Here is a 25,309-nt window from a genome sequence, read left to right on the forward strand (position 1 = left end):
AAGGAAATCAGTCAATTAAAAAATAATAATTAGCCCCTTAATCTATGGATTTCACATGACTGGGCAGGGGCGCAGCCATGGGTGGGCCTGGGAAGGCATAGAGTTTTCCCCCTCAAAAGGGTCTTTATTACAGACAGAAATACTCCTCAGTTTCATCAGCTGTCTGGGTGGCTGGTCTCAGACGATCCCACAGGTGAAGAAGCCGGATGTGGAGTTCCTTGGCTGGTGTGGTTACATGTGGTCTGCGTTTGTTAGGCCGGTTGGACGTACTGCCAAATTCTGTAAAACGATGTTGGGAGGTGGCTTATGGTAGAGAAATTAACATTAAATTATCTGGCAACAGCTCTGGTGGACATTCCTGCAGTCAGCATGCCAATTGCACGCTCACTCAAAACTCGAGGAATCTGTGGCATTGTGTTGGGATAAAACTGCACATTTGAGAATGGCCTTTTTATTGTCCCAAGCACAAGGTGTACCTGTGTAATGATCATGATGTATAATCAGCTTCTTGATATGTCACACCTGTCAGGTAGATGGATTATCTTGGCAAAGGATAAATGCTCACTAACAGGGATGTAAACAAATTTGTGCCCAATATTTGAGAGAAATAAGCTTTTTGTGTGTATGGAACATTTCTGGGATCTTTTATTTCAACTCATCGAAACATGGGACCAACACTTTACATGTTTTGTTCAGTATACTTCCATTACATTTTTGAAAGCGTTTCCAGGTTACCTTCAGATGAGTCCCGTGACACTTGTGGGGGTCGTAAAGAGTTGTGAGAGTCTCCATAGTTGGCTCATATTAGTTTGTAGGACGCAACTCAACATTAGGAAGGTGTTCCTAATATTTTGTCCAACTCAGTGTATATGATTTTCGTAAAAACTAATACAACTCTCTAACAAACACACAATTAACACAAAAAGCCTTTATAGACATATTTCCCTCTATTAGCCCTCTATGAGTCTGTAGGTTGAAATTGTTACTTCTTTAAACATGGAAAAAGTCAAACGAACATTATGAAGCGCTCCTAGAACGTTGCAGTGTTAATACAGTGAAGTATTCTGTGAATGACAACATCTCTTTATTGCAGAGGGTCGTTACTAATAAAGAAAATATCAGGCTATAAACAGAGGCTATTAAAGCTGTTAGGCCTTATTAAATTCAAAAGACTAAATGGGGGTCGATCAAAACATGTTGAATCAACTTGAGCTGTGGCTTGTGTAAGGCATTAACAAAAGATGACCGTCTCCTACTGAAAAATAAGAAAATAATACAAACAACGCTAACAGGACAAGACTGTGAAGTTCAGGCTTCTTTAAAAGTCCCATATAGAACCAACATAACTCCAGGGGAGAAGGCTTGGCTTCTCATATAACTCCAGGAGAGAAGGCTTGGCTTCTCATTTAACTCCAGGAGAGAAGGCTTGGCTTCTCATATAACTCCAGGAGAGAAAGCTTGGCTTCTCATATAACTCCAGGAGAGAAGGCTTGGCTTCTCATTTAACTCCAGGAGAGAAGGCTTGGCTTCTCATATAACTCCAGGAGAGAAGGCTTGGCTTCTCATATAACTCCAGGGGAGAAGGCTTGGCTTCTCATATAACTCCAGGAGAGAAGGCTTGGCTTCTCATATAACTCCAGGAGAGAAGGCTTGGCTTCTCATATAACTCCAGGAGAGAAGGCTTGGCTTCTCATATAAGGGGAGAAGGCTTGGCTTCTCATATAACTCCAGGAGAGAAGGCTTGGCTCTTCATATAACTCCAGGAGAGAAGGCTTGGCTCTTCATATAACTCCAGGAGAGAAAACTTGGCTTCTCAGGCCAGTGCTGGGAAAAGGAAAAGGGTTAGAAAAGTTTGTCTGATTGTTTTTGTCTTTGTTTTGGGTTAGAATTCATCAAAAGTCCAGAGTTCTCAAAAAAAATCTACAAAAAAACTTTCCAAAAGTCCCCAAATGTTTGAAATTCTGAAATTCTAAGGCAAAGGTGGCACATATCCTGTTGGTGCCAGAGTGAGGAGAGGAAGTTGGTACTAAAACTGTATAACATTGTTGAATACAGTCAGTTACCCTCTGGTTTAATGCATCACATTCAGTCTCAATCGTTGGCCATCGTGGCCCCTTAGCTAGACAGGATATGCTCTCAAATGTCTCTCGCGTTTAGGACCAGTTTTCTGTAGATGATCACGCACCTAACAACACACAAAATACATTCATTGAAATTATGACGGGCCGTCAAAAACAAAGACTGCAGTTTGAACTGGTCGTTGTGTCGTCCTTTGGTAAACGTGATTTCTGCAGTTTGAACTGGTCGTTGTGTCGTCCTTTGGTAAACGTGATTTCTGCAGTTTGAACTGGTCCTTGTGTCGTCCTTTGGTAAATGTGATTTCTGCAGTTTGAACTGGTCGTTGTGTCGTCCTTTGGTAAACGTGATTTCTGCAGTTTGATCTGGTCGTTGTGTCGTCCTTTGGTAAACGTGATTTCTCTGTAGAACTCTCTAGACTTTAGGATAAGCATTTGTCTTCCTCCTCTCCTCTTCATCAGTTGACAGTAGGGACATGGTTGAGGCTGTACTCCTTGGCTTTGAGCCGGAGGTTAGCGATGCTGTTAGCCATGTTCATCCCCTGGGCTGAGGTGGTGGGGGAACAGGTGGGGGGGTACGCTGCCATGGCACTAGAGAGTTAGGGAGAAAATAGAGTAATTATTCAACTATCTATTAACCCTGACCCCTAACTCAAACCCCTAACCCCTAACCCCTAACTCTAACCCTAACCCTAAACCTAACCCCTAATTCTAAACCTAACCCTAAACCTAACCCCTAACCCTAACTCTAAACCTAAACCTAATTCCTAACTCAAACCCTAAACCCCTAAACCTAAACCCTAACTCTAACCCTAACCCCTAACTCTAACCCCTCAACCCTAACCCCTAACTCTAACCCTAAACCTAACCCCTAACTCTATCCCTAATCCCTAACTCTAGCCCTAAACCTAACCCCTAACTCTAACCCCTAACCCCTAACTCTAAACCTAACCCCTAACCCTAACCCCTAACCCTAACCCCTAACTCTAAACCTAAACCTAACCTCTAACTCTAACCCTAACCCCTAACCTCTAACTCTAAACCTAATCCCTAACTCAAACCCTTAACCCCTAACCCTAACCCCTAACCCCTAACTCTAACCCTGAACCTAACCCCTAACCCTAACTCTAAACCTAAACCTAATCCCTAACTCAAACCCTTAACCCCTAAACCTAAACCCTAACTCTAACCCCTAACTCTAACCCTAACCCCTCAACCCTAACCCCTAACTCTAACCCTAAACCTAACCCCTAACCCTAACCCCTAACTCTAGCCCTAATCCCTAAATCTAGCCCTAAACCTAACCCCTAACCCCTAACTCTAACCCTAAACCTAACCCTAACCCCTAACCCCTAACTCTAACCCTAAACCTAACCCCTAACCCTAACCCCTAACGCTAAACCTAAACCTAACTCTAACCCTAACCCCTAACCTCTAACTCTAAACCTAACCCTAACCCCTAACTCTAGCCCTAATCCCTAACTCTAGCCCTAAACCCTAACCCCTAACTCTAGCCCTAACCCCTAACTCTAGCCCTAACCCCTAACTCTAGCCCTAATCCCTAACTCTAGCCCTAACCCCTAACTCTAGCCCTAATCCCTAACTCTAGCCCTAACCCCTAACTCTAGCCCTAACCCCTAACTCTAGCCCTAATCCCTAACTCTAGCCCTAACCCCTAACTCTAGCCCTAATCCCTAACTCTAGCCCTAACCCCTCAACCCTAAATCCTAACCCCTAACTCTAGCCCTAACCCCTAACTCTAGCCCTAACCCCTAACCCTAACCATAAACCCTAACCCCTAACTCTAGCCCTAAACCCTAAACCCTAACCCTAAACCCTAACCCCTAACTCTAGCCCTAAACCCTAAACCCTAACCCTAAACCCTAACCCCTAACTCTAGCCCTAAACCCTAACCCCTAACCTTAACCCCTAACCCCAAACCCTAACCCTAACCCCTATCCCTAAACCCCTAACCCTAAACCCCAAACCCCTAACCATAACCCCTAACCATAACCTCTAACCCTAACCCCTAACCTCTAACCCCTAACCCCTAACCCTAACCTCTAACCCTAACCCTAAACCCCTAAACCCTAACCCTAAACCCCTAACCTCTAACCCCTAACCATAACCTCTAACCCTAACCCCTAACCCTTAACCCTAACCCCTAACCTCTAACCCTAACCCCTAACCCTAACCCTAAACCCCTAACCCCTAACCCTAAACCCCTAACCCTAACCCCCAACCCCTAACCCTAACCCTCAAAATGTCTGTTTAGCCTACTGTCAGTGATTTAAAATTACAGAGTGATTCTAGATATGATTGTATTTTTATTTTTTTAAACATTGCATTTTCCATGAATAGAAAAATATGTAATATATGACTTCCATTGCACACAAGGACATCCTTGTCAAGAGAAAGGAAAAAAAGATTTTAACCAGTTTCATACAGTATTTACAGTAGAGCTTGCATGGCCATTCCCATGGGTAAATATAGTAGTATGTCTACAGTATAGGGACTGTGAACTCAGCATAGGGACTGTGAACTCAGAATAGGGACTGTGAACTCGGAATAGGGACTGTGAACTCGGAATAGGGACTGTGAACTCGCAATAGGGACTGTGAACTCGGAATAGGGACTGTGAACTCAGCATAGGGACTGTAAACTCGGCATAGGGACTGTGAACTCAGAATAGAGACTGTGAACTCAGAATAGGGACTGTGTACTCAGAATAGGGACTGTGAACTCGGAATAGAGACTGTGAACTCGGAATAGGGACTGTGAACTCGGAATAGGGACTGTGAACTCGCAATAGGGACTGTGAACTCGGAATAGGGACTGTGAACTTGGAATAGGGACTGTGAACTCGGAATAGGGACTGTGAACTCAGCATAGGGACTGTGAACTCGGCATAGGGACTGTGAACTCAGCATAGGGACTGTGAACTTGGAATAGGGACTGTGAACTCAATATACAGTGCCTTCGGAAAGTATTCAGACCCCTTGACTCTTTCCACATTTTGTTACGTTACAGCCTTATTCTAAAATGGATTAAAAACATTTCTTTCATCAACAATCTACACACAATACCCCATAATGACATTGAGGAAACAGTTTTTTAGAAATTTTAGCAAATGTATTAAATATCAAAAACAAAAAATACCTTTATTACATAAGTATTCAGACCCTTTGCTATGAGACTTGAAATTGACCTCAGGTGCATCCTGTTTCCATTGATCATCATTGAGATGTTTCTACAACTTGATTGGAGTCCACCTGTATTGAAGTCACCAAGAACACAGTGTCCTCCATCATTCTTAAATGGAAGAATTTTGGAACCACCAAGACTCTTCCTAGAGCTGGCCGCCCGGCCAAACTGAGCAATCAGGGGAGAAGGGCCTTGTTTACCAAGAACCTGATGGTCACTCTGACAGAGCTCCAGAGTTCCTCTGTGGAGATGGGAGAACCTTCCAGAAGGACAACCATCTCTGCAGCACTCCACCGTTCAGGCCTTTATGGTAGACTGGCCAGAAGGAAGCCACTCCTCAGTAAAAGGCACATGACAGCCCGCTTGGAGTTTGCCAAAAGGCACCTAAAGGACTCTGACCATGAGAAACAAGATTCTCTGGTCTGATGAAACCAAGATTGAACTCTTTGGCCTGAATGCAAAGCGTCACGTCTGGAGGAAACCTGGCACCATCCCTATGGTGAAGCATGGTGGTGGCAGCATCATGCTGTGGGGATGTTATTCAGCGGCAGGGACCGGGAGACTAGTCAGGATCGAGGGAAAGATGAACGGAGCAAAGTACAGAGAGATCCTTGATGAAAATCTGCTCCAGAGTGCTCAGGACCTCAGACTGGGGCGAAGGTTGACCTTCCTACAGGACAACGAGCCTAAGCACACAGCCAAGACAACGCAAGTCTCTGAATGTCCTTGATTGGCCCAGCCAGAGCCCGGACGTGAATCCGATCGAACCCGATCTCTGGAGAGACCTGAAAATAGCTGTGCAGCGACGCTTCCATCCAACCTGACAGAGCTTGAGAGGATCTTCAGAGAAGAATGGGAGAAACTCCCCAAATACAGGTGTGCCAAACTTGTAGCTTCATACCCAAGAAGACTTGAGGCTGTAATCGCTGCCAAAGGTGCTTCAACAAAGTACTGCGTTTTTTATTAAATCCCAGCCTCTATCTGACATACAGTATGGTTTAAAACCCAAATCAAAAGAGCTGAGACAGTTACCTGTCCTTACCTGTAGGGTGAAGAGGAGCACCAGGACAGGTAGTCGTTGGGTCGAGGGGCGGGGCGAGGTATGATTGGCTGCTCCACTGCCGTGAGGTCACGAGAGTAGGACTTTATCATGGAGGAATTTTTACTGGCCAGCATAGCACGCTCGTTACGACGGAACTTAGCCCTCCTGTTCTGAAACCACACCTGGGGAGAGAGGACAGGAGGACATCGTTAGAGAGAGGACAGGAGCACATCGTTAGAGAGAGAGAGAGGACAGGAGAACATCGTTAGAGAGAGAGAGAGGACAGGAGAACATCGTTAGAGAGAGGACAGGAGGACATCATTACCGAGAGGGGACAGGAGAACATCGTTAGAGAGAGGACAGGAGAACATCGTTAGGGAGAGAGAGAGGACAGGAGAACATCGTTAGAGAGAGAGAGGACAGGATAACATCGTTAGAGAGAGGACAGGAGGACATCATTAGCGAGAGGGGACAGGAGAACATCGTTAGAGAGAGGACAGGAGAACATCGTTAGGGAGAGGACAGGAGAACATCGTTAGAGAGAGGACAGGTGAACATTGTTAGAGAGAGGACAGGAGAACATCGTCAGAGAGAGGACAGGAGAACATCGTTAGAGAGAGGACAGGTGACCATCGTTAGAGAGAGGACAGGAGAACATTGTTAGAGAGAGGACAGGAGAACATCGTTAGAGAGAGGACAGGTGAACATCGTTAGAGAGAGGACAGGAGAACATCGTTAGAGAGAGGACAGAAGGACACCGTTAGAGAGGGGACAGGAGAACATCGTTAGAGAGAGAGAGGGGACAGGAGAACATCGTTAGAGAGAGAGAGAGAGAGGACAGGAGAACATCGTTAGGGAGAGGACAGGAGAACATCGTTAGAGAGAGAGAGGGGACAGGAGAACATCGTTAGGGAGAGGACAGGAGAACATCGTTAGAGAGAGAGAGAGGACAGGAGAACATCGTTAGGGAGAGGACAGGAGAACATCGTTAGAGAGAGAGAGAGGACAGGAGAACATCGTTAGGGAGAGGACAGGAGAACATCGTTAGGGAGAGAGAGAGGACAGGAGAACATCGTTAGAGAGAGGACAGGTGAACATTGTTAGTGAGAGAGAGAGGACAGGTGAACATTAGAGTTAGAGAGAGATGACAGGTAAACATTGTTACAGTGAGAGAGAGATGACAGGTAAACATCGTTAGTGAGAGAGAGATGACAGGTAAACATCGATAGTGAGAGAGAGATGACAGGTAAACATTGTTAGAGTGAGAGAGAGATGACAGTTTAACATCATTAGTGAGAGAGAGAGGACAGGTGAACATTGTTAGAGAGAGAGAGAGGACAGGTAAACATCGTTAGAGCGAGAGAGGACAGGTACTGGTGGTGTAAATCAGATGATGCTATTTGTATGCTATTGCTATCAAGATAAAGATCGTGAGTGAGGTCAGAGAATAGAAGAACATTCTATTGTGTTCTACTATTCTCTATTCTGTTCTACATCCGCTTTGAAGGATTTCAGTGGAACCGAGTCGCTGCCCATAGCCGATCCAGGCTGACTCTCACCTGTACCTGTACCTCAGTGAGGTTAACCCTGACTCTCACCTGTACCCGTACCTCAGTGAGGTTAACCCTGAGTCTCACCTATACCCGTACCTCAGTGAGGTTAACCTTGACTCTCACCTGTACCCGTACCTCAATGAGGTTAACCCTGACTCTCACCTATACCTCAGTGAGGTTAACCCTGACTCTCACCTGTACCCGTACCTCAGTGAGGTTAACCCTGACTCTCACCTGTACCTCAGTGAGGTTAACCCTGACTCTCACCTGTACCCGTGTCTCAGTGAGGTTAACCCTGACTCTCACCTGTACCTCAGTGAGGTTAACCCTGACTCTCACCTGTACCCGTACCTCAGTGAGGTTAACCCTGACTCTCACCTGTACCCGTACCTCAGTGAGGTTAACCCTGACTCTCACCTGTGCCTCAGTGAGGTTAACCCTGACTCTCACCTGTGCCTCAGTGAGGTTAACCCTGACTCTCACCTGTACCTCAGTGAGGTTAACCCTGACTCTCACCTGTACCCGTACCTCAGTGAGGTTAACCCTGACTCTCACCTGTACCCCGTACCTCAGTGAGGTTAACCCTGACTCTCACCTGTACCTGTACCTCAGTGAGGTTAACCCTGACTCTCACCTGTACCCGTACCTCAGTGAGGTTAACCCTGACTCTCACCTGTACCCCGTACCTCAGTGAGGTTAACCCTGACTCTCACCTGTACCCGTACCTCAGTGAGGTTAACCCTGACTCTCACCTGTACCCGTACCTCAGTGAGGTTAACCCTGACTCTCACCTGTACCCGTACCTCAGTGAGGTTAACCCTGACTCTCACCTGTACCCGTGTCTCAATGTGGTTAACCCTGACTCTCACCTGTACCTCAGTGAGGTTAACCCTGACTCTCACCTGTACCTCAGTGAGGTTAACCCTGACTCTCACCTGTACCTCAGTGAGATTAACCCTGACTCTCACCTGTACCTCAGTGAAGTTAACCCTGACTCTCACTTGTACCCGTGTCTCAATGAGGTTAACCCTGACCCTCACCTGTACCCGTACCTCAGTGAGGTTAACCCTGACTCTCACCTGTACCCGTACCTCAATGAGGTTAACCCTGACTCTCACCTGTACCTCAGTGAGGTTAACCCTGACTCTCACCTGTACCCGTACTTCAGTGAGGTTAACCCTGACTCTCACCTGTACCCGTACCTCAGTGAGATTAACCCTGACTCTCACCTATACCCATACCTCAGTGAGGTTAACCCTGACTCTCACCTGTACCCATACCTCAGTGAGATTAACCCTGACTCTCACCAGTGCCCGTACCTCAGTGAGGTTAACCTTGACTCTCACCTGTATCTCAGTGAGGTTAACCCTGACTCTCACCTGTACCCGTGTCTCAATGAGGTTAACCCTGACTCTCACCTGTACCTCAGTGAGAATAACCCTGACTCTCACCTGTACCCGTACCTCAGTGAGGTTAACCCTGACTCTCACCTGTACCCATACCTCAGTGAGATTAACCCTGACTCTCACCAGTGCCCGTGTCTCAATGAGGTTAACCCTGACTCTCACCTGTATCTCAGTGAGGTTAACCCTGACTCTCACCTGTACCCGTGTCTCAATGAGGTTAACCCTGACTCTCACCTGTACCCGTACCTCAGTGAGGTTAACCCTGACTCTCACCTGTAACTCAATGAGGTTAACCCTGACTCTCACCTGTACCTGTACCTCAGTGAGGTTAACCCTGACTCTCACCTGTACCCCGTACCTCAGTGAGGTTAACCCTGACTCTCACCTGTACCCGTGTCTCAGTGAGGTTAACCCTGACTCTCACCTGTACCCAGTACCTCAGTGAGGTTAACCCTGACTCTCACCTGTACCCGTGTCTCAATGAGGTTAACCCTGCGTGCCAGGTCCTCCCGTACGAAGGCGTCAGGGTAGTGTGTCCTCTCAAACACTCTCTCTAGTGCCTGCAGCTGACCGCTGTTGAAGGTTGTTCTGTTACGACGTTGCTTCCTCTTCTTCTCCTTGGAACTCACATGCTCATCTAGCGAGAAACACAGATACACATGTCAATATGAACACTGACAAAAACACACAAACAGGTATATGGAAATATAGCCCTATACACATTGAGAGCAGTACAGAACAGATTCCAATACACACACATCGTGATTACAGCCCTGCGACATTGAACCAAATGTTGACTGTGGATTGTGTTTTTTGTTCTAGACTTTTGGATTGACTTTTGCTTCAATTGTGTTTTATTTAGTTTCGATATTATTATAATTTCTGCTTTCAGATCCTGAACTTTTACGTGATAATATTGGCACAGTCGTAATCATCCACGAGAAATAAACATTCAAGATTGTAACACATCTATTGTTATGATGGAACATGTGATAAATGTTATTTGACCATTCAAAACCCTAAACCTCAACTGGACAGTTATTGTCTCCTAGTGTATTTGTGATCAGTGGGTCGGCACATTGAAATGGAAGATGTGCATTTTGAACATTCAAAAATGTCACATATCATTTGATTAAATCAAATCAAATTTATTCATAAAGACCTTCTTACATCAGCTGATATCTGAAAGTGCTGTACAGAAACCCAGCCTAAAACCCCAAACAGCAAGCAATGCAGGTGTAGAAGCATTATTAGGGGCAAACTTTAGGCTAGCCTACAATTTCAGTTTTTAATAATATACAGTGGCTTCCGAAAATATTCCGACCCCTTTTCCCCACATTTTGTTACGTTACAGCTTTATTCTAAAATAGTTTTTTTTTTTTTACTCAATCTACACACAATAACCCATACTGACAAAGTGAAAACAGGTTTTTATTTTATTTTAGCTAATGCGCTGAAAATAAAAACAGAAATACCTTATTTACCATAGTATTCAGACCCTTTGCTATGGTGCATCCTGTTTCCATTGATCATCCTACAACTTGATTGGAGTCCACCTGTGGTAAATTCAGTTGATTGGACATGATTTGGAAAGGCACACACCTGTCTATATAAGGTCCCACAGTTGACAGTGCATGTCAGAGTAAAAACCAAGCCATGAGGTTGAAGGAATTGTCTGTAGACCTCCGAGACAGGATTGTGTCAAGACACAGATCTGGGGAAGGGTATCAAAAAAATATCTGCAGCATTGAAGGTCCCCAAGAACACAGTGGCCTCCATCATTCTTAAATGGATGAAGTTTCGAACCACCAAGACTCTTCCTAGAGCTGGCTGCCCAGCCAAACTGAGCAATTGGATGAGAAGGGCCTTGGTCAGGGAGGTTACCAAGAACCCAATGGTCACTCTGACAGAGCTCCAGAGTTCCTCTGTGGAGATAGGAGAAACTTCCAGAAGGACAACCGTCTCTGCAGCACTCCACCAATCAGGCCTTTATGGTAGAGTGGACAGACGGAAGCCACTCCTCAGTAAAAGGCACATGACAGCCCTCTTGGAGTTTGCCAAAAGGCACCTAAAGACTCTCAGACCATGAGGAACAAGATTCTCTCATTAAACCAAGATTGAACTCTTTGGCCTGAATGCCAAGCGTCACATCTGGAGGAAACCTGGCACCATCTCTAAAGTGAAGCATGGTGGTGGCAGCATCATGTTGTGGGGATGTTTTTCAGCGGCAGGTACTGGGAGACTAGTCCGGATAGAGGCAAAGATGAACGGAGGAAAGTACAGAGATCAAGAGATCCTTGATGAAAACCTACTCCAGAGTGCTCAGTACCTCAGACTGGGGCGAAGGTTCACCTTCCTACAGGACAACGAGCCTAAGCACACAGTCAAGACATCGCAGAAGTGGCTTCAGGACAAGTCTCTGAATGTCCTTGAGCAGCCCAGCCAGAGCCCGCACTTTAACCTGATCGAACATCTCTGGAGAGATTGGAAAATAGCTGTGCAGTGACGCTCCCCATCCAACCTGACAGAGCTTGAGAGGATCTACAAAGAAGAATGGGAGAAACTCCCCAAATACAGGTGTGCCAAGCTTGTAGCTTCATACCCAAGAAGACTCGAGGCTGTAATCGCTGCCAAAAGGTGCTTCAACAAAGTACTGAGTAAAAGGTTTGAATACTTATTTCATTTAAAAAATATATAAATTAGCAACAAAACCTGTTTTTGCTTCATCATTATGAGGTAATTTACAATAAGGCTGTCATCTAACAAAAAAGTGGAAAAAAGTGTTATTTAAAATATAATTTGTGTTTACAAAACGTTTTCCCATTGTTTTTGCGTAGACCTACTAAGTTTACTCCCAATGGTCCCAGTGTGTGGGTCGTCTGTCTCCTGTCCCTCTGTAACTAGACAACCCTCCTGTCTGAGGAGAGAGGTTAGGCCGTCTGTCTCCTGTCTGAGGAGAGAGGTCAGGCCGTCTGTCTCCTGTCTGAGGAGAGAGGTTAGGTCGTCTGTCTCCTGTCTGAGGAGAGAGGTTAGGCCGTCTGTCTCCTGTCTGAGGAGAGAGGTTAGGCCGTCTGTCTCCTGTCTGAGGAGAGAGTTTAGGCCGTCTGTCTCCTGTCTGAGGAGAGAGGTTAGGCCGTCTGTCTCCTGTCTGAGGAGAGAGGTTAGGCCGTCTGTCTCCTGTCTGAGGAGAGAGGTTAGGCCGTCTGTCTCCTGTCTGAGGAGAGAGGTTAGGCCATCTGTCTCCTGTCGCTCTGTAACTAGACAACCCTCCTGTCTGAGGAGAGAGGTTAGGCCGTCTGTCCCCTGTCTGAGGAGAGAGGTTAGGCCATCTGTCTCCTGTCTGAGGAGAGAGGTTAGGCCGTCTGTCTCCTGTCTGAGGAGAGAGGTTAGGCAGTCTGTCTCCTGTCTGATGAGAGAGGTTAGGCTGTCTGTCTCCTGTCTGAGGAGAGAGGTTAGGTCGTCTGTCTCCTGTCTGAGGAGAGAGGTTAGGCCGTCTGTCTCCTGTCATAGGAGAGAGGTTAGGCAGTCTGTCTCCTGTCTGAGGAGAGAGGTTAGGCCGTCTGTCTCCTGTCTGAGGAGAGAGGTTAGGCCGTCTGTCTCCTGTCCCTCTGTAACTAGACAACCCTCCCGTCTGAGGAAACACTCATTCCTCCGACACACTTCTCCTCCTCATCAATCAGTAATTAAACCATAAAGCCTAAGGGACACAGACCAGACCCCGCTACAGATCATGCTACAGATCCGGCTACAGAGCCGCTACAGAGTCTCTACAGACCCGGCTACAGAGCCGCTACAGAGCCGCTACAGAGCCTCTACAGACCCGGCTACAGAGCCTTTACAGACCCGGCTAGAGAGCCTCTACAGACCCGGCTACAGAGCCGCTACAGACCCGGCTACAGAGCCTCTACAGACCCGGCTACAGAGCCGCTACAGACCCGGCTACAGAGCCTCTACAGACCCGGCTACAGAGCCTCTACAGACCCGGCTACAGACCCGCTACAGACCCAGCTACAGAGCCTCTACAGAGCCTCTACAGACCCGGCTACAGAGCCAGCTACAGAGCCTCTACAGACCCGGCTACAGAGCCGCTACAGACCCGGCTACAGAGCCTCTACAGACCCGGCTACAGAGCCTCTACAGACCCGGCTACAGACCCGGCTACAGAGTCTCTACAGACCCGGCTACAGATATAAGCTATCGAACAGAGACTTGGGATTGTCTCTCTGAGAATTGACGCTTAATAAAAGGAAACTGTAATAACAGAGCTCTCACTAGTTAGGCCTACATCCAACCAATCAGAGTATTGAAATAACATCATTGGCCAACAAATAAAATGGCTAAGTTTGATCCCTGGATCCATGACATGAATTCATGTGTAATCTAATGTCCCCATGTCCTGCTGGTGGAAATACATTCCTATCAACGCAGGAAGCGACTGGAACGAGCTGCAACAAACACTCAAACTTAAAAAAAAAGTTTTATCTCCATCTCTTCATTCGAAGACTCAATCATGGACCCTCTTACTGACAGTTGTGGCTGCTTTGTGTGATGTATTGTTGTCTCTCTACCTTCTTGCTGTTTGTGCTGTTGTCTGTCCCCAATAATGTTTGTACCATGTTGCGTTGCTACCATGTTGTGTTGCTACCATGCTATGTTGTTGTCTTAGGTCTCTCTTCATGTAGTGTTGTGTTGTCTCTCTTGTCGTGATGTGTGTTTTGTCCTATATATTTATTTCATTTATTTATTTATTTATTTTATGCCAGCCCTCGCCCCCCCGCAGGAGGCCTTTTGGTAGGCCGTCATTGTAAATAATAATTTGTTCTTTAACTGACTAGTTAAATAAAGGTTAAAACATTGAAATAAATAGAAATGTTAAATAATCAGCCTCATTCAACCAGCCGCCTCTGAAGAAACACCAACATGATTAATTTAAGAGGCCTGTCAACATTCATTTCTGAACGATGTAAACAAACACAGAGCTGCATGTTTACTCTAGACTGCGTCCAAAAATTCAATTCTGTAAGAAGTCATTTATAGCCTGCTTTAGAGGGACAAGGTCTAGGTTTTTTAGGTTTGCATTGATTATTGGTGTTTATTAAAGAATATGCTACTTTTTTTTAAGCCTACAGTTAAAAAAAAAAAATAACTCACCTTCAATAAATGGTTTTATTATACATTTTTAACCTCACACATTTAAAATGGATTCCACTTGATTTTGATGGTCTAAAATATAGGCCTAGAATATTCTCCTCTGCATGTTGTCTCTTTATGAGACAATGTGATTCTTACATTTATTATAGTCCTCACTAAAGCTTAATTGTAGGCCTACACGTGTAGTGAGAAGTCTGTTGTCGATTATGTAATAAACATAACACAACTGATGTGTGACACAGAATTAGGCCAAGCCCGGTCCTGAAATGTAAGCCTTAAAGCATTCTTTCTAAAAGTCGGCTTAACAGAATAACTTCACACTTCATTTACAAGTAAAGACCAACGACTGAGGACGATATGGCAACAGATCTGTCACGCCCTGATCTGAGAGAGCCGTTTTTCTATGTTTGGTTAGATCAGGGTGTGATATGGGGGTGGGCATTCTATGGGTTATATTTCTATGTTGTGTTTTTTCCTTTGATTGGCCGAGTATGGTTTCCAGTCAGAGGCAGCTGTCTATCGTTGTCTCTGATTGGGAATCATACTTAGGCAGCCCTTTTTTTTTTCTTCCCCTCCTCCTTCAGTGTGGGATCTTGTTTTTTGTACAGCTCAGTAAAGCCTGCAGAATGTGACGTTCGTTTTCCGTTGTTTTGTTATTTTGAGTTAGTGTTCTGAGTTACTATAAATATGAGCGCTTTCCACGCTGCACCTTGGTCTACTCCTTTCGACGATCGTCACCCAGACCTACTGCATCACAGGGTGGTGACGTCATAATACCAGTTATTACCTACTGTGGTCGTTCCACTGGTATACGTATGAGTACATCGAGGTACGAACCTCCTAAAAATAAAAATAAATAAAAATAAGAGCCTCTAGGAGTCGCAATTTACTGTTGACACTTAGAATAGTAAAATACCCAGGGTGCAATTCAGGAACTTGGTTGAGCATCAGCAGTTCTCCTGTTGTTATATGTTATTCCCTGACAATCACTCAGTTATCATATCTACATGTACATACTACCTCAATCAGCCCGACTAACTGGTGTCTGTATATAGCCTCTCTACTGTATATAGCCCCTCTACTGTATATAGCCTCTCTACTGTATGTAGCCTCGCTACTGTATATAGCCTCTCTACTGTATATAGCCTCTCTACTGTGTATAGCCTCGCTACTGTATATAGCCTCTCTACTGTATGTAGCCTCTCTACTGTGTATAGCCTCTCTACTGTGTATAGCCTCTCTACTGTATGTAGGCTCTCTACTGTATATAGCCTCTCTACTGTATATAGCCTCTCTACTGTATATAGCCTCTCTACTGTTATAGCCTCTACTGTATATATCCTCTACTGTATATATCCTCTCTACTGTATATATCCTATCTACTGTCTATAGCCTCTCTACTGTATATAGCCTCTCTACTGTATATAGCCTCCCTACTGTATATATCCTCTCTACTGTGTATAGCCTCTCTACTGTGTATAGCCTCTCTACTGTATATAGCCTCTCTACTGTATATAGCCTGTCTTTTTACTGTTGTTTGTATTTCTTTACCTACCTATAGTTCACCTAATACCTTTTTTTGCACTATTGGTTAGAGCCTGTAAGTAAGCATTTCACTGTAAGGTCTACACCTGTTGTATTCAGCGCACGTGACAAATAAAGTTTGATCTGATTTGATTAGCCCATCTCAGGAAAAAAAATATTTGATTGGTAAATTAGTCTAGTTAGGTATCTAACCTTGTAGTAATCATGGCCTAATTATTGACCAGGCATGAAGGGTTAGGGTTAGGGGGCCCACACCTCCAGGAAGCCCACTTTGATTCTGTTAGTCACTCTCGCTCAGATATCATATGTGTTTGTAGCGGCTAATTGTATAGCTAATAGGCAATGTGTTTGTAGTGGCTAATTGTATAGCTAATAGGCTATGTGTTTGTAGCGGCTAATTGTATAGCTAATAGGCTATGTGTTTGTAGCGTGTGTTAGCCGCTACAAACACATAGCCTATTAGCTATACAATTCCTCAACTGGCAGCCCGCGGGCCGAATTTGGCCCCACAACTTTTCTTGGTGTGGAATTTTCATTGTTGGACATAAAAGACTTTAAAAAAAAAAACATCAGGAAATCAGCTCCAACTTATTTAAATTTAAGAAATATGTTTCTAAGTAGAGAGACATGAAGTGATTGTATACAAATGTAAGCAAGGTTTGAAATGATTACGTTTTAGTCAAACATTATATATGTTTGGGCTTCTTGCTGTCAATTTGCAGTCTACAAATGACTTGTAATTAAGTTCTGGCCCCCGACCATCCTTTCTAGAAACAATCAGATGATCCCTGGTATATAGCATAGCCACTGGAGAAGTAGTTTGGACAAATCTTTTTTGTCAGCACTGGCACAGCAGACTGCTATATCAGTCCACTAATACAGTACGATTAAAGGCCCAGTCCATATGTACAGTACCAGTCAAAAGTTTGGACAGACCTACTCATTCAAGGGTTTTTCTTAATTGTTTTACTATGTTCTACATTGTTGAATAATAGTGAAGACATCAAAACTATGAAATAACACATATGAAATCATGTAGTAACCAAAAAAGTGTTAAACAAATCAAAATATATTTTAGATTTTAGATTCTTCAAAGATTCTTCAAAGTAGCCACCCTTTGCCTTGATGATAGCTTTGCATACTCTTTGCATTCTCTCAATCAGCTTCACCTAGAATGCTTTTCCAACAGTATTGAAGGAGTTCCCCCATATGCTGAGCACTTGTTGGCTGCTTTTCCTTCACTCTGCGGTCCAACTCATCCCAAACCATCTCAATGGGGTTGAGGTTGGGTGATTGTGGAGGCCAGGTCATCTGATGCAGCACTCCATCACTCTCCTTCTTGGTCAAATAGCCCTTACACAGCCTGGAGGTGTGTTGGGTCATTGTCCTGTTGAAAAACAAATGATAGTCCCACTAAGAGCAAACCAGATGGGATGGCGTAGTGCTGCAGAATGCTGTGGTAGTCATGCTGGTTAAGTGTGCCTTGAATTCTAAATAAATCACTGACAGTGTCACCAGCAAAGCACCCCCACATCATCACACCTCCTCCTCCTTGCTTCACGGTGGGAACCACACATGCGGAGATAATCCGTTCACCTACTCTGCGTCTCACAAAGACACGGCGGTTGGAAAAATCTAAAATGTTCTTTACAGCAATTTTACCATGAAGGCCTGAATCACGCAGTCTCCTCTGAACAGTTGATGTTGAGATGTGTCTGTTACTTGAACTCTGTGAAGCATTTACTTGGGCTGCAATTTCTGAGGCTGGTAACTACAATGAACTTAACTTCTGCAGCAGAGGTAACTCTGGGTCTTCCTTTCCTGTGGCGGTCCTCATGAGAGCCAGTTTCATCATAGTGCTTGATGGTTTTTCAGCATTGACTGATCTGGACTGTCGTTTCTCTTTGCTTATTTGAGCTGTTCTTGCCATAATATGGGCTTGGTCTTTTACCAAATAGGGCTGTCTTCTGTATACCTACCTACCTTGTCACAACACAACTGATTGGCTCAAATGCATTAAGAAGAAATGTAATTCCACAAATTACATTTTAACAAGGCACACCTGTTAATTGAAATTAATTCCAGGTGACTACATGAAACTGGTTGAGAGAATGCCAAGAGTGGGCAAGCTGTCATCAAGGCAAAGGGTGGCTATTTTGAAGAATCTTAAAAATAAAATACATTTTGATTTGTTAACACTTTTTTGGTTACTACATGATTCCATATGTGTTATTTTATAGTTTTGATGTCTTCACTATTATTCTACCATGTAGAAAATAATAAAAAATTATGAAAAACCCTTGAATGAGTAGGTATGTCCAAACTTTTGACTGGTACTGTATAGATATATTTTTACATTTATATATCTTTTTTTTTATTACGATTTTTCACCCTCAGCACCCCTATTTCCCAAAGCTATTGTACATAGGCTCTACAAAAAGGGTTGTGATTGAGCAATCTCAAGGAGTATAGAGGCTCTATAAAAAGGGTTGTGATTGAGCAATCTCAAGGAGTATAGAGTCTCTATAAAAAGGGTTGTGTTTGAGCAATCTCAAGGAGTATAGAGGCTCTATAAAAAGGGTTGTGATTGAGCAATCTCAAGGAGTATAGAGTCTCTATAAAAAGGGTTGTGATTGAGCAATCTCAAGGAGTATAGAGGCTCTATAAAAAGGGTTGTGATTGAGCAATCTCAAGGAGTATAGAGGCTCTATAAAAAGGGTTGTGATTGAGCAATCTCAAGGAGTATAAAGGCTCTATAAAAAGGGTTGTGATTGAGCAATCTCAAGGAGTATAGAGGCTCTATAAAAAGGGTTGTGATTGAGCAATCTCAAGGAGTATAGAGTCTCTATAAAAAGGGTTGTGTTTGAGCAATCTCAAGGAGTATAGAGGCTCTATAAAAAGGGTTGTGATTGAGCAATCTCAAGGAGTATAGAGGCTCTATAAAAGGGCTGTGATTAGGCAGTCTCAAGGAGTATAGAGGCTCTATAAAAAGGGTTGAGCAATCTCAAGGAGTATAGAGTCTCTAGAAAAGGACAAGAATAAAAGCATATGTTCATTGTGGGCTATGAGCAGCTTTATGCGCCTCCATCCCTTCCCAGGTTACACAGGAAAGGTTAAGAACGCATGAGGAAAAACAAATCAAATGTATTTATAAAGCCCTTCTTACATCAGCTCATATCTCAAAGTGCTGTACAGAAACCCAGCCTAAAACCCCCAAACAGCAAGCAATGCAGGTGGCTAGGAAAAACTCCCTAGAAAGGCCAGAACCTAGGAAGAAACCTAGAGAGGAACCTAGAGGAACCTAGAGAGAAACCTAGAGAGGAACCTAGAGAGGAACCAGGCTATGAGGGGTGGCCAGTCCTCTTCTGGCTGTACTGGGTAGAGAGGAACCTAGAAAGGAACCTAGAGAGGGACCTAGAAAGGAACCAGGCTATGAGGGGTGGCCAGAAAACATTGGTGTTGTTTCACGGACGTGTGTTTACTAACGTGACCATTTTTTCTCTGTCTGATATCACAGCGTATTACAGTTTATTCTACACCGGAGGAAGGTGACACCATCCATCCACCCATCAACTAACTTACTCTCCTGCTGCGTCGTATCACTGCCGCTGGTCAGCCCCGGGGACTCCACCATACACCTTCCGGCCTCCCCGGCGCTCTCATTGGCCTGAGCCCCAACCATCTCCCGTGCCTCCTCCAGATCCAACAGGTGACTGACAGAGAAGTTCTTCTTGACCTGAAGTGTTTCCAGTTTGGCTGATATCGGGCTCTCCAGACGGCTAGTCAGTGAGTCTTGTCTGTCCATTACATGCGCGTAGCCAGAAGTCATGACACTGACTCAATACAGAGGGCAAAACACCTACTAGCGGTATAATAAACCTACCTAGCTAACTTATACTCGACGCACAGAAAAATATCAAGAATAACTCCAAACCCATAACAGCGCTGGTTTCAACTCGAGACAGGGCTCGTTTTGTATGAATTTGGTTGGAAATCCGTTGGTTTTACAGATCCAAATCACTCCGTTCGATCCCACCCGATAAGAGGCCCCTCACCTCGTCAAATAAAACCCTGAAACATACAACACAACAACATTTGGCTTCTTCCTGAATATTCCCCGGAGTTTTAAACTCAAAGAGTAGTAGGCTATAGCAAGTTTCTCCTCTCCTCGCCTGTGAGTCCAGACCGCGGTATAACTGAGCTGGGATAAAACGTTTCTCCTCTCCTCGCCTGTGAGTCCAGACCGCGGTATGACTGAGCTGGGGTAAAACGTTTCTCCTCTCCTGTGAGTCCTGACCGCGGTATGACTGAGCTGGGGTAAAAATGAACGATGAGGTCTCACATTTGCGCGTTTTGAGTAAAATCTATCGCTTAACGCCCAGGACCCTGCGAGGCGGAGCGAGCCTCTGGTATCGGGAAGTGAACAGGCCGAAGTGAGGGCGGCTGAGAGGGGGAAATAAAGCACCATTTGAAGACCCTTGGGGTAAACTGATCGCCCTAAAAAGGAGTCTGTAATTACGTGGCAATGCTTTCTGTGCTGACTCTGACAGTCCATGTCCTCGTGTGTGAAGCACCCCACCCCCACCCCCACCCCCTTTCAACAATGTACATATAGGCATACAACGCCACATTTTAAAACATGGTTAAACAAAGACAACATTTCTGTATAGTGTAACGACCCTGGGTTTATAAGCGCGGAAATCGACTCTGATAGCGCGCCGGACCTCGGGCTAGAGGGTTCGAGGCCTGCTCCCTGCCTGTTTCATTACAATATTCATAACGTTGAATTAGCCATTAAGAAGAACAAAAATGAAATATAAACTATCGTGTCTATATGGTTTTTGCAAAGGCTTGTGTGTAGCCTACTGGTTAAATGTGTGTCTTTTCGCACGAATTAAGAAGCACATAAAATTCGTGTCTTTTCTCACGAATTAAGCCACACGAAAACGCACAAAAACGCACGAAATTTGTTGAAATGCATTATGTGCATATATGCACGAATTGATTGTGAGACTGCGTTGCCTCTTGTGTGAAGCACCCCACCCCCCTTTCAACAATGCACACCATCACTAAAAAAGCGCTGATTAACGGACTTAAATTTTGACATTTGGAAATTGGGATTTTGATCATTGAAGTGTATGCCTCTCAATGTTTTCATTGCAGCCATACTAATACACTGTATTCTGCCACATGGTACTAATTCTAATGGATTTATAGCGGATAATATCTTTGAATAGAGGATTGTTTTGAATAGGTATGCCCACACAAACATATTTACATAGCTGATTTACATGCATGCCGCAATGATATGGGGCTACAACAGGTCTGCAGTATATCAGCTGGAGGTTGTCATTTCACATTTTAAAATCATAGCTTTGGTATAACTCAAATCTGTTTTGGATATTTTAGCCAACCGTTTCTAAGTGCAGCACAAGCTGTGCGTAAAATAAGAACCCTCTTTCGCTGCATAACGGGGACCCTACATCGCCTGCAAAACAAAAAAACGACAGCCTATACGTGTGGTACATTTATATTTCTGACTGCACAGGCTGGGTCTGCAGTCACACGCAAACTACAGAGAGGAAACGAGCTTTTGAAACGGTAACCGTTGCGTGCGTTGTTCGCCTGGTCAGAGAGAGAGAAACAGAGAGAGAAACCGAGAGAGAGAGGGGTCCCGTATGGTGGAATGGCATCCATTGGTCTGTTCTGAGCTCCAAGCTGCCTGCCTGCCTGGCCCAGCCAACCCATCTCAGTCCCGGGTCAGAGAGAGAGAGAGGACCAGGGGGGTCCCGTATGGCGGAATGGCATCAATGGGTCTGTTCTGAGGTCCAAGCTGCCTGCCTGGCCCAGCCAACCCATCTCAGCCCCGGGCCCCCTGCCCCCCTCATCTGGCAAAAGAACACTTGATGCCATCAAAGGGCTGCAGATTGAATCCAGATGTGGGCGCGGTGCCTCTCTGCCTCGTTCTTTTCCATGGATGTAATTAAAGCACAGCGCGCCAGGATTGGGCAGTCTACTCTTCCTCATTAGTTCTCTACTCCTCATCTCTCCTCCTTTCTTCTCTGATCTTTATCCCTGCGTGAAGCCAGAGTGCTCTGTTCATGCAGCCAGTCTTTTTCTCGTCTGTAAATCAGAGTGGACCAAACCTTGTCAACAACATGTGTTGGGAAGGAGAAAGGGGTTTTCTTGTGTTTTTTTCCTCCTTCTATTTAGGTTCATTAAAAGCCGTGTTGTTTTAAACAATACCAACCATCCACACAGCATATTGCAACTTAAATGTTATCTTTTGGTTGAACTAATTCTGTATTTTTTTGTTGTTGAATATTAAAATCTGCAACACATAAAGGCCTATCATATTTGTTGCAATAATTATATATAGTTGATAAATACATTTGTTTGCTTACGGCCATTCCACCAATTATAGTAAAAGTAGGCCTACAACCTATTTTGAGGGAAAACGTTTTACGTTAGTTTGCAGCCCAGACATAAAACATTTACGGGTTAGGCCTAGCCTGATGCGTCTGCGGAAAGAAGTAAAGGCAAGCAAATAGACAACTATTTTGTTTTCTTGATTATATCCTAGGTGCAGTCTAAAATACAGTTATAAACAACACATTGATCAAAATAACAAATTGGAGATGTGTAGCCTGTACATTTTAACGTTTCATGTAATCATTCAAACAAAAATACACACGTCCTGATATTCAAATCCAAAAATAACAAATATTAGGAGTTCATAAAAATGTTTAAATAATTGTTTTAATTCAGACGTGGAGTTTCGAATGGTGTTTCTAGCTTCCTATAATAAAACATTAACATCGACCTCAAAATAAAAAGTATCATTTAGAGAGCTGAAATAACCCCACTCACATCTTCCTGGCAACAGCTATAATGATGCTTTTTTATCAGCTTAATGGAAACGAAAATAATTTAAACAATTGTATTAGTATTAATAATAATAATTATAATAATAATAAAATAAAAAACATAGGTTAATAATGCCTGTGATTGCAGTTAAGAATTCGATGCTTATTTTCCCACGTTGCTTCCTGTATAATTCAGAACAGATTTGGTTTGATGACGAAACAATAGTGTAATTACCGACTGGGAATAAACCGGGTTGAATCATTTCAACAACAACAACAACAATCTATTACGTTTTTAAAAAAAAATTATTTAACCTTTATTTAACTAGTCAGTCAAAAGGCAAAAGGCCTCCTGCGGGGACGGTGGATAAAACAATAATATTTAAATATAGGACAAAACACACATCATGATGAGAGAGACAACACAACACTACATAAAGAGAGACCTAAGACAACAACACAACATGGTAGCAACACAACATGGTAGAAACACAACATGGTCCAAACATTATTGGGCACAGACAACAGCACAAAGGTCAAGAAGGTAGAGACAACAATACATCACACAAAGCAGCCACAACTGTCAGTAAGAGTGTCCATGATTTGAGTCTTTGAATGAAGAGATTGAGATAAAACTGTCCAGTTTGAGTGTTTGTTGCAGCTCGTTCCAGTCGCTAGCTGCAGCGAACTGAAAAGAGGAGCGACCCAGGGATGTGTGTGCTTTGGGGACCTTTAACAGAATGTGACTGGCAGAACGGGTGTTGTATGTGGAGGATGAGGGCTGCAGTAGATATCTCAGATAGGGGGAGTGAAGCATAATGTGATGCCATTGAATCAACGTCGAAAACTGATTGGATTTGCAAAAAGTCATCTTCATAAGGGAATTTCGTATTTTTTTAACCCAACTTTGAACCTAAATCCAATGACAATGACAATGTGCAATGTTTTTTTTTAATTACATGTTAATTGAGAACTCAACCAAATCAAAACTAGACGTTGAAATGATGTCTATGCCCATTGGGTAGTGTTTACAGCTGATTTTGACATCATTCACTGCAGGGAGCAACCAGTCAGACACATCTACCAATAATCAAATCAAAATCAATTCAAAGTTTATTGGTGTGTACACAGTTTATCAGATGCTATAGCGGGTGCAGCGAAATGCTTATGTTACGAGCTCCTAACAATGCAGTAAAATGTCAATCAGGTACACACATAAATATTTACAAATGTCAAGAAATGTCAGAACGAATCCAATGAACAACCCTAATAGCACTGTAACAGTCAAATCCAAATGCAATCTATACGTATATAACCTGCATACATTTACACAAAACATACTAAGAATGATATATGTACAGCATTAGATACACTGTATATACAAAAGTATGTGGACACCCCTTCAATATGAGTGGATTTGTCCATTTCTGCCACAAGAAGAAAGTCCCCGCAGCAATGTTCCATCATCTAGTGGAAAGCCTTCCCAGAAGAGTGGAGGCTGTTATAGCAGCAATGTTCCAACATCTAGTGGAAAGCCTTCCCAGAAGAGTGGAGGCTGTTATAGCAGAAAAGGGTGGGACAAAAATGCCGTATTAATGCCCATGATTTTGGAATGAGATTTTCGATAAGCAGGTGTCCACATACTGTTGGTCATGTAGTGTATATTAGCATGACCAATGTCAAGATCCAAATAAATGAATAAATATGTAGTGTGTATAAACAATGTAACTAAAATGCATTGCACATTAGTATCATTATTAGAATGAGCTATATCGACAATTCAGTAGTTAAATACACACTACAAAACCTCATGGTAAAATGGATTAGAATTGCAGGAAATTAGCTTCCGGACCCAAGTCCAGAATATAAATATATACAGTATGTATGTGAATAGAACATGTGTACAACAGTAGTTATATAGGTTGAGCCTTGACTCGAATACAGTATATACATATGAAGTGGGTAAAACAGTATGAAAACTGTAAAGGGGGTGCGTAACTGGTGGCAGGGAAGTCAAACGCAGGAGAGCAGAACTAGGTAGTAACCGGAGCAGTTTAATCCAAAAAACCAACTACATAAAAATACAACAGAATATGGGTACAAAAAACCCAACACGCACCAATAAACAAGTGCACAAGCACTTACAACAAACAATCCCAAACAAAGACAGTACCCCCCCCCCCCGACGCGCGGCTCCAGCATGCCCAGGGGAGCGGTGGCCTCCCTAATCAACCCTGACCCTAATGGTCGACTGTCTAAGGCATGAACGGGGAAGGGCACAGCCACGGGAACAATGGGGATCCCTAAACTATGGGCGAACGATTTGTCTATAAAATTCCCAGCCACGCCTGAATCGACGAGCGCCTTATGGTGGGAATGCGGGGAATATTCAGGAAAAGTGACATACAAAAACATGTGTGCAACAGAGGGCTCTGAGTGAGAATGGTGCTGGCTCACCTGGGGTGAC

The 25,309-nt window shown here is 43.9% G+C and overlaps 1 protein-coding gene across 1 annotated transcript; it reads right to left on the reverse strand.

Moving 5' to 3' along the window:
- Positions 1-623: 623 nt before the first annotated feature.
- On the reverse strand, positions 624-20,562 carry LOC106569839 (paired mesoderm homeobox protein 1). Its single transcript, XM_014141488.3, has 4 exons — positions 19,559-20,562; positions 9,745-9,917; positions 6,322-6,503; positions 624-2,666 (listed from the first exon to the last, which is right to left on the reverse strand). The coding sequence occupies exons 1-4, from the start codon at positions 19,803-19,805 to the stop codon at positions 2,534-2,536; spliced, it is 735 nt and encodes a 244-aa protein (XP_013996963.1). The 5' UTR covers positions 19,806-20,562; the 3' UTR covers positions 624-2,533.
- Between the last annotated feature and the right edge of the window lie 4,747 nt (positions 20,563-25,309).

Source organism: Salmo salar, chromosome 14 (genome assembly GCF_965601325.2).
Source record: "Salmo salar chromosome 14, fSalSal1, whole genome shotgun sequence".
NCBI lineage: Eukaryota > Metazoa > Chordata > Actinopteri > Salmoniformes > Salmonidae > Salmo > Salmo salar.